Source organism: Xiphophorus maculatus, chromosome 3 (genome assembly GCF_002775205.1).
Source record: "Xiphophorus maculatus strain JP 163 A chromosome 3, X_maculatus-5.0-male, whole genome shotgun sequence".
Lineage (NCBI taxonomy): Eukaryota > Metazoa > Chordata > Actinopteri > Cyprinodontiformes > Poeciliidae > Xiphophorus > Xiphophorus maculatus.
The window spans coordinates 628271-638226 of NC_036445.1; the positions used below are offsets into that span (position 1 = coordinate 628271).

At 42.0% G+C, this 9956-nt stretch overlaps 1 protein-coding gene across 1 annotated transcript; it reads right to left on the reverse strand.

The window, feature by feature from the left end:
- Positions 1 to 365: 365 nt before the first annotated feature.
- On the reverse strand, positions 366 to 9942 carry cmtm7 (CKLF like MARVEL transmembrane domain containing 7). The gene is made up of 5 exons (XM_005815978.2): positions 9812 to 9942; positions 8754 to 8930; positions 4661 to 4759; positions 4471 to 4549; positions 366 to 4057 (listed from the first exon to the last, which is right to left on the reverse strand). Exons 1-5 carry the CDS (start codon positions 9923 to 9925, stop codon positions 4044 to 4046), a joined length of 483 nt encoding a protein of 160 aa, XP_005816035.1. The 5' UTR covers positions 9926 to 9942; the 3' UTR covers positions 366 to 4043.
- Between the last annotated feature and the right edge of the window lie 14 nt (positions 9943 to 9956).

The following is a 9956-nucleotide window of genomic DNA, read 5'->3' on the forward strand; positions in this document are numbered from 1 at the left end:
CATCTTAGTGTCATATTTTCAACATAAACAAGTAGATCAGAGCTGAATATATAGTTTGGAACTTACTAGTTCACTTTTGAAACATTTATCTCCAATTTTAATATTTAGCTTAGGTTAAATATTTAGTTTACCAGCTAAAGATTTAGCTGGATTAGAGCTAAATATTTACATATAATGTAACTAAATAAGCTATATAATTTTCAGCTAGTATACAAGCTAAATATTTAGCTAAATATATTCTAAATAAACAGCTCAAACCAAATTAACATGTTGCTAAACAGTTAGCTTGTTATAACGAAATGATAAAAATATGAGTTTAAAAATGAACTGAGAATAAATAACCCAGATTATCGACACAGAACGGCTCAACGTGATGCAGTGAGACTTTAATTGAAAAGATGCAACAACTTACAGGATGTGGTTTGAAAAACCTAGAAAACAACAGGAGTCGTGCGATCTGTGTGACGCCTGTTCCTGCGGTTCTCCTCGGACCGAGCCAGAAACGAACAGAACAATAAGGCACTTTGGAGAACAAGCTAAACAATGTTAGCTAGCAGGGCGTTCAGGTCCCACAGCATGACGCCTCCGCTGCAGAAACACGCTAAATAAATCCTGTAAACAGTGGAGTTTGGCCTGGAACCAGAATCAGGCCTGGATGGTTGGATAAACGGTTGGATGAACGGTTGGATGCTCTGCTGTAAACAGGCTCAGCTAGGGCCTAATCTCTGACAAACTGATAGATTTCTTCTGAATCCAGGCAAAACATCCAGGCAGAAATATAAAAGAGTGAAAAACGATCATCAAAAATCAACCATAACAAAACACTGAAGTCAGAAATATTAAAAGTTTCAACTATAGAAATACAAAATCTTAAATATTCAGCTGATATATTTTTTCTCCAGTGATTCAAACGAGTGCTTCAGATGGAAAAATAAAAGAATAAAACCTGGCAGAGCATCATAATAAAGAGAAATAAAACTGGCAGCGGTGGGCACACTTCAGCTAATGCGCTAACAGTGGAGCTGACGTTTAGCGTAGCGCTTTAGCCAACTTTAAAAACATTTAGCTTGCTTAGCTTTGCCTAAATTAGGTTTTCCTGATACATTCTAAAGCACTGATTTACTTAGCTGTTTGGTTCAAATAATTTTCATTTTGGATGAAACATTTCATATTCTTCCAGAATATTTTTTATCACAACAATCTGAAACCAGGAACTCCTCACGTTTTCCACCCATGATGCAGTGCACCTAATAACCTGATGCATGCTGTACCCAGAATGCATTGCAGTTCAAAAGTAAATAGTTAAAATCTCCTGATGCTATATTTTTCTAAATTAGCAAGAGTGTTAGCAAAACTCAGTAATTATAAAACTCACGAGTGAAAGAATCACTTTCTGTAGCGCAAAAAGGTTTCTCTGCAGAGTGTGACATGGTTGAAGTTAGCACGTTAGCATTAGCTTCTGCTAAGTACTGTGATGTATCGCTTTAGCATTAGCAAAACAAATGTTTGTTTAGCGCTTTAGTGTTAGCGCAGCTGACATTTTAGCTAGCAGTGCCCACCACTGAGCTTTGACATTTCCATCTGCTCCAAATGCAAAATAAGAGCCCAGATTAGCAGCAAAGCAGCGACGCTACAGTTTCAACATGGTGGCCCATCACTGAAGCGTCTACAAGGTGAAGAAGAGTTAGCTTTAGCAAACAGCGTGTGAAGCTAGGCAGTTGATCAGACAGAAAACCTGAGCTGAACTCAGAGACATGCAGCAGCTGATTCATTTCTAAAGATTGTCTGAGAAGAAAACTCTATGCAGCCTCCAAGTCCAGGTCGATTCGCCAGCTTCTGTACGGTTAGACGGGAAGATGGCCGCCCGCTGCAGAGGGCTGCTGCCGTCACTCGCTGAGTCAGCGCCGTGAGAGTAAAATCAACAGTCTGTTGGTTCAGTGTCCAGAGATGTGAAACATTCAGACTGAACAGGTTTAGATGTGAATCCTTCATTTGGTGCCAGAGGAAACGGAAACATCAATCAGGCAGGAATGTTTCTGTTCATGTTTTCATCTGGTTCTGGTTCTGGAGGAGGGACTTATGAAATGTTTTGGATTCAGGGAGCAGAGGATTAAAAACCAAAGTTTAGCTTTGCTGATGTTTGTTCATGTTAGAGGATCAAACTAGGAAACTGATTTTATTTGGAAGAATGGCCATCTTTAAAAGACTGAACTGCAGCTAGCGTAGATCAAACACTTTCACTGCAAAAATGCATTTTTTTTACAAAATAACATTAAAATGTCCCCAGAGTTTTTAATCAATTAACTAAAGTGACTCCAAGCTGAAGGAAAGTTTGTTTTTACTCATTTATAATGTGATATAATGCACAGTATGTACTCAGTATACTAGCATTACCCTAACATGTTAGCCGAAGCTAACTTAGCTCAAGCTAAAATTACAGAGAAGCAGATTTTGGCACAGATTTTACCAGACAGTTTATAAATATTTATTTAAAAAATCAATAAATGTTTAAAGTCTGACTTTTAAAAAAAAAAAAGAACTGATGAGCTAAAGCTAGTTAGCTTCCATTCAGGAAGCCTCTATGTAGTGTTAGCGTCTATGCTAACTTAGCTAAAACATGATCAAATTTAGGCTTTTAACCAGAACTAAAAATTAACAGAGAGATTTTCTGTTCATGTATAATAATTACAATAGATTTACAGATTTAATATGTTGAAAGTTAATTTTACTTTTTTATTTTTTAAATGGCTTCAAAGGTAAGCTAACGATATCCTGTTAAGGTCCACTGCAGCAGTAACGTTTCTATTAAATTATTTTCACAGATTAATGTAACAACCAGCTAGTTAATAATGCAGGAGAATAATTATAAAGTCTGTAAAATAATTAGAAAACTGATTTTTTCCTCAGTTTTTTTTTTTTTTGCTTTCTTAGATTCAAAAATTTAAGGCCTTCAAATGTTTGTGTAAAAAACTCAATAAAACTGATATCAGGTTTGGAGAAATAATGAATTAGATTTTTATCTAAGTCCATTTCTCTTTCTGAACTTTAGTTAGAATTTTAGAGGACAATTTGTTACAGAATTTAATTAATTATTAGCAGAATATTAAAGTCTAATGTTTGATGGAAGGAACGTTGCTTGATTGATGAAGCAATTTATCAAGTTTTTCATCCCAAAGTAAAATCATTTTAAAATCATTTCTTTAGTTTACAGTTTTTCATTTTATCAGGTTTTTGTATTTTGTGGTTTTTATTGAGAGTAAAATCTGGGTTTGTGTCGTGCATCAATGCTGACAGATTAATCACAGAAAATCACAGATTAATAAAAACATGCAGAACCATCAGAGGCTTCAGTTTGTGCTTCAGCATCTTTAAATCCGCTTCAGCTTTTCATTTCTCTGCTCAGCCAATATAACAAACATGCAGGTTTTATTTTGAGCGTTTTGTCTCCCTCTGTGCTTCGGCCATTTTCTGATCCATGCAACATCTGGTGCTTTATAATATTTCAGGTTTATTGTAAATAAGTGTGTGCTTGTTTTAAATACTTCATCAGTGCAGAGATGTCCATGTGATCCTCTACATGAACAGGCTGCCGGTTCTGCTGTCTTTGGTTCTGTTTGACGGTTTTTTGTTAATTCAGTGAAAAGCATCAAAAATCGACAAAACGTGTCGAAGGTCAACGGAACGATTCAGGAAAATTACCAACAGAAACGATCCTTTAGATTTATTCATCGGTTTGCTTCTTAATTTGGTCTGAAGTCATGATTTGCTGCACACTGCCGGCCAGCAGCCTGAAAAGTGCCATCCTGAGGTCCAAACTGGGAGGTTTTTATGAAAACATGAAGCTGAAACAGAAAAGGTGACGCGGATCAGCTGCCGGACCGGACTGAACTCAGGTAAAATGATCTGGTCCGTCTGATCCGGTCCGCTCGCCGGTTTTGGTCCAGATTCTGTTTTTCATCCAATCAGGGTCGATGAGCGGGTTGTTGCCGGGCAGAAAAGTGGAGCAGGACGCAGCCGTCGGCCATTTTCAGGACGAGTCACTTTTACTCCTGTTCACCTGCAGCAGGAAGGAGAGAAAAGCATGATGGGTAAAAACAACGCAGACAGAAAACGCAGGCGAGTCGGATGGGTTCCTGTTAAACCACCAGAGGTCACCGTGGGGTCACCGTTGGCTCAGAGGTAAACAGAACAGCTTCTATGTTCACTGATCTATGCTGTCTGACCGATCCGTTAAAATGAGACAGAAAACAAGAAAAAACTCGTTAGAATCACGACAAACTTTTTACGATAATTACATGTGAAACGTTCAGATTACGACTTCTGAAAATCAGCCGATCTGCTGCGTCCGGGTTCCTCCATCTTGGTTCTAGAGAGGCCTGACCTTTGACCTTTCCCATGTCAGGCTGCTGTCTTCCCGCTCTGGTGTTGAGCTAACTCACACAAACTGACCAATGAGAGGAGAGGACGTACCAGCTGCCGGGCCGCAGGCGACGCTGTACGATGTCCACAGATTGACGACCATCAGGAACGTCGCAATCAACCCGAAAACCTGCAACCAGACAGCAGGGGGCGCCGTCAGCCGCTGACACGCAGCGGGAGGAAACAGGAAGTCCCTTCTGGACCCGAGTTATTCTGCCATTGTTTAACCAGAGCAACTCACCGACGCCACCACCAGGGAGGAAACGGCGCCACATTTCACCGCAGCGATGATGGAGGCGATGAAGATCAGGACGGACCCGACAGAGTAGTGAAAGAACTCCTAAACACAGAAACTCTGATCATTCCTTTATATAAAACCTTTAAATCGTGACACAGAATCAACCTGCAAACATTTTCTGATTAAATCAGATCAGAACCATCTGAAGTAAAGATTTAAACCGGATTTATTCGTTAAGCTCAGAGTTTAGTTCAGGTTCACGTCTGAGCACAGCTGGAATATTTCACCAGACTGGAAATGATTAATCTGGATTATTATCGATGCTAATCAGACGCGCTGCAAACGTGAAAACTGCTGCAAAAACATGAATGGAACTCAAAACACCAAAAACAAACGCAACAGAAACATGCTGCAGGAAGTGGAAGAAAAGATGCTGTAAAACTGCAGCAGGGATAAGAGCAGAAAACCTCCAGGCCACTAGGGGGCGTCTGGAGTCGCAATGTAGCTATACAAAGCTGTGTTTCAAAAGACATGAAGTACAGCAAACCTTTTCTTTCTCCTGGTCATCCCGTCTTTACGGAGGTCTGGTCTCTGATGTGGCGTTCGGCTCCCCCTGGTGGCCTGGAGGATTTCTGTCTGCAGAGTTTTAAACTCACTGTTTTGGTCTTTGTTGTATTTTCTTCTGCTTCTGGTGTCTGTAGCTGCACCTTTTCTCTGTTTTTTCTATTTTGCATCATTCATGTGTTTGCTCCAGACTCCCCCTAGTGGTCTGGAGGACTTGGATGTTTTGTACTTGCTGTTGTTTTTGCGCTTTGTAGCATTTTTCTGTTGCTTTTGTTTTTATTGTGTTAGTGAGTTTGCATCATTTGTGTGTTTAACTGCCTGCCACCGCAGGAAATAGAAGAAAACATCAGCAGTCCTCCAGACCTCTAGGGGGAGTCGGAACCAGACGCTCAGTAAAGACGGGACTTTAAAGGTTTGCTATACTTCATGATTTTTATGATATTATAGAAAAGCAGCATGCCAATATTACTGACTCTAGACTTCCCCTACTGCTGGGGTGTCAAACTCAAATCCACAGTGGAACAAAATTTTAAATTGAACAAAGCCGAGGGCCAAGGTTGGACAAATGAATCTTTTAATATGGACCCAAACAAGTTTTGATTTAACAATAAATATTGAACAAGCAAGGCTTATATAACTTAAAAGTGCAGGCGTGAAAAATTGAGTTGCTAATAATACCGTATTTTCCGCATTATAAGGCGCATAGAATAGCCGCTACAGTAGAGGCTGGGGTTACGTTATGCATTCATTAGATGGAGCTGCGCTAAAGGGAATGTCGACAAAATAGTCAGATAGGTCAGTCAAACTTTATTAATAGATTACAAACCAGCGTTCTGAAAACTCCGTTCATTCCCAAAATGAACAGCTGTTGCTTCCTCCACTTCCGCACCATTGATTGGTTCATGTTAAATTCTCTCACTGCTGCTCTGTGGCTCTTTGCACCTCAGCTTAATGATGAACATCGATCCGAAGCCCCGACAATAAGCTGGAGAAAGGTTTTAAGATGTTCGCCTGGTTATACACAGATACGAAGGTGAGTTTTACTTTCTTTAAACTTTGTAGCTAACATTAGCTTTAGCTTATGCCGGACATTTTTCTTGTAAAAATTTGCTATTTAAGTATCTAAACATTTTTCATCCATTCCAACGGACAATATTTTACCTTATGTTCAAGTATATTACGTGGTTTATTGGGATTTTACGGTTCAGGCTTTTTGCTTCTGCAGCCTGAGGAACAACAAGCCCATAGCTTAACAGTAGAGCAGCTCTGGTGTCAGAGTTCTAGTTCAGCTGATGGTTCAGGTTCAGTTGTTGCTTTTAGAAAAATATGGCCGTGTTCCTTAAAGTCTCCGTGTTACTTAGTTTTATTAGTTTAGCACAGGGGTGTCAAACTCCAGTCCTCAAGGGCCGCTGTCCTGCAACTTTTAGATGTGCCTCTGCTGCACCACACCTGAATAGAATAATTAGGTCATTAAGGCTCTGGAGAACTGATCTACACAAGGAGGAGGTAATTAAACCATTTCATTCCAGTGTTTTGTACCTGTGGCACATCTAAAAACTGCAGGACAGCGACTGGAGGACTGGAGTTTGACACCTGTGGTTTAGCATGTTTCTTGTGAAGCAGGACGGTGTTTCCAGCAGTGTGTACAGGCGGGTCAGTAGCTCGGCTGTCTGGCTCTGGTCTGCTCTCTGGTTCCCATAAACTCTTTCAGGCTGAATACAGAAGTGAGTCCATGGAAATAACACAGGAGGCTCCTTTACCTTCTGCTTTAGGCTGAACAAGTTGATCCGGAGTGAAGTGAAGGCTGTAAACTTTGCTGTGCTGCGTTAGCTTTAACTGGTAGCCACGAATATTTACAAGCCACCGTCTTCTTAATTCAGGACTGTTTGGAAATTCATGAAAACTTAAAAGCCCTTTATATTAGGAAGACAGCAAAGTGCATAGTATTGTTTTATTTGCGTCTGAAATACAACTTTGTCTTTTCTAGCTGTCATGGTAACTCAAAGCAGAAACAAGAGAGCCGCATTTGCGCATGCGGTTGTGACGTCATGGCGGCAGGTGCAAAGAGCCCATTCCCATGTTCTGTGTGACTGATCGCCTTGAGCTTAAACTCTGCGTTGTAAGCGTGTCTCTTAATAGGAGCCATTTTGGGGTCTTTACACAAAACCCAGCCTGCACCGCTGGCTGCATCGGCGGCTGCTTTCCCCCATTTCTTCTTCTACGGGGAAAATGAAGTCGGCGTCTGCTTACCGTAGTTGCGAGACCAGTTGTGGCTCAATATTGGTCCATATATAAGGCGCACCGAATTATAAGGCGCACTGTCGGCTTTTGAGAAAATTGAAGGTTTTTAGGTGCGCCTTATAGTGCGGAAAATACGGTAATAATAAAACATATAAATGGCATATTAAATAAAATGTAAATAAAAATTGAAAGCCTCCTTTCTGAGGTAAATTTCAAAATTAGCTTCGTACACAGACTAATAAATTTGAAAATAAAATAACATAATAACTATGAATAAACCATTCAGGCCTTGGAGTAACAAGAAAAGGTGCATAGAAAACTTATTTATTGCTCATTTTGCGACACACTGATCTACTCTGATGCAGCCAAGCCAGATACCTGGCATCTTTTCTTGGATGCCAGTTCATCAATGTCGGGGCTCAGAGTTTGAGCTGAGGAAACCTTCATTATCGAACAAAGGTGTTCGTCAGTCAGACGTCTCCTGTGAGACGTTTTCATCATCTTCACTGAGGAGAAAAGTTGCTCACATACATATGTAAACAGATATTCTGTCTCCCACCTGTCCAGAAAAGTTCTGTTTTCTGTCTTTCTTTTTGCCATTGTTTGGTAGGGTAACACAGTGACGGCTGTAGTTTGAGGTCGCAGTGAGGTTTGGGAGAGAGGCCCGGGGATGCGGGGTGCGCCGGGGCTTTCACCCAAGGAGTGAAAGACGGATCACCACCTTCCTAATACATCCATGTCCGCTACCATAAGTGCTACTGACACAGAGGAGGAGGCGGGTCTGCCTGTGTCCTGATTGACGCGCCAAAATACAGCAGAGCATTATGGGATTTGTAGTATAAGTGGTGAATGCGGCGTCACAGCGTTGCCACCGTGTAATACCGGCGGGCCGGCTCTAATATTAATTTGAAATTTCCTCGCGGGCCAAATATAATTACACTGTGGGCCAAATTTGGCCCGCGGGCCAGAGTTTGACACCTATGCTCTAGTGGATGGGAGGTGGACTGTTGTTTTGTGGAGTCAGTTTTATTCTTGTGGTTTTAGAGCAACTCTGACGAGGCGTTCCAGTCACTGGTGGACATGAATCCATGCAGACGTTTAGAAAGTCACTTTTTAATATTTAGAGACTAGAATGAATCCTGAAACTGAAACCTGGTCCAGCTGGTGTTTCCTGCGTCTGAACAGAAAACACCAGCGTCAGGCTGCTTTTCAACCGAACAGCGGCCTGACGCGCCGCACCACTTCCTGTCGCTAACCCTGAGGTCTGATGGGAGCAGAAGGAGCGTCTCACCGCCAGCGGCCAGTTGATGCAGGGCATCTTCACCTGCAGCCTGCACAGGTGCATGAGGAAGAAGATGAGGAAGGCCACCAGGAACCAGAGCACCACCACCTCGAAGAACTGGAAGGCGTACCAGCTGGGCCAGCCACGGGCCAGCCGGACGCACAGGAAGGCGACGAGCAGCGACAGCTGGAGGCAAAACACGGTCCGTTAGCGTTAGCGCCAGAACCAGAACCGGCCGAGCAGAACCGCAGAACCTCAGACACACACAGGCTGAACCACAAACCAGAGAAACCAGCAAAACCACACAGAGACCAGAACGGGTCGGTTCTGAAGAAAACCTGTTCCAAACGACCAGAAAGACAATAAATGAACAGGAAACATGAAACAAACACTGAAAAAAGAAAATAGAAGAAATAAAACAGAAATAAATAACATTAAAGTCAAAATAAAATAAAAAATAACCAAAAATAATCAGCTGACTGCATGTGTAACAAGCTGCTAGCATTAGCATCATTTGTAATTATCTTATTAATTTTAACCTTACAGCAAACTAAAGAATGGATTCTGAAGCAAAGTGGCGTTTAAATGACTAATAAACACTACATTTACTGTAAAACATGACATCTTCTATTTTCCAAGCTGTGGCAGAAATCAGATTATTTGTGTGTAACCAGCATGTAATAGTATTTAGTTTGTATTATTTGACTGCGCAGAGGGAATGTGGGAGCCTGAAGCAAACCGATTTCACAAGAAAACTCTTAAACTTTGGAGAAACTATCATGAAAAACTAATTTAAAACATCCTCAAAAGATGAATTATGTAATACACAGAAATAACTTGCTGGTTGCTATGGGGGCACAGGGGGCTTCCTGAACCCGGGGCCCTGCTTTCTACAGCTCTGTCCATGTTTGGGTCAAGAAAACAATAAAGTTTCGGCTCCAGTTAAACATTTTAAACAGATGAATTCATCAGAAACACAGCGGCCGGCTTCCCCGGCTAACGGTACCGGTACCGGGCTGAGGCTCGACCCTCCCCGCCAGCCCTCCCCGCGGCGCGGCGGCTCTCACCAGCTGGCCGATCTTCAGCAGTCCCGGGATGGTCCGGCTGTATCCCAGGTTGAGGCCGCCGTCCCCGGAGGACCTGCCGCCGGAGGGCGTGCTGCTGATGGCGGTGAGGGACATGGCGGCGGCTGGCGGCTCCAGCGGAGGAAAT

Excerpts from the sequence above, each read along its gene's own strand:
- cmtm7 (XM_005815978.2), bottom strand. The coding sequence starts at position 9,925 with ATGTCCCTCACCGCCATCAGCAGCACGCCCTCCGGCGGCAGGTCCTCC. Across the intron at positions 4,760-8,753 it reads GCATCAACTGGCCGCTGGCG|GAGTTCTTTCACTACTCTGT; the intron begins GTGAGACGCTCC and ends TTCTGTGTTTAG. Across the intron at positions 4,550-4,660 it reads CCTCCCTGGTGGTGGCGTCG|GTTTTCGGGTTGATTGCGAC; the intron begins GTGAGTTGCTCT and ends GTCTGGTTGCAG.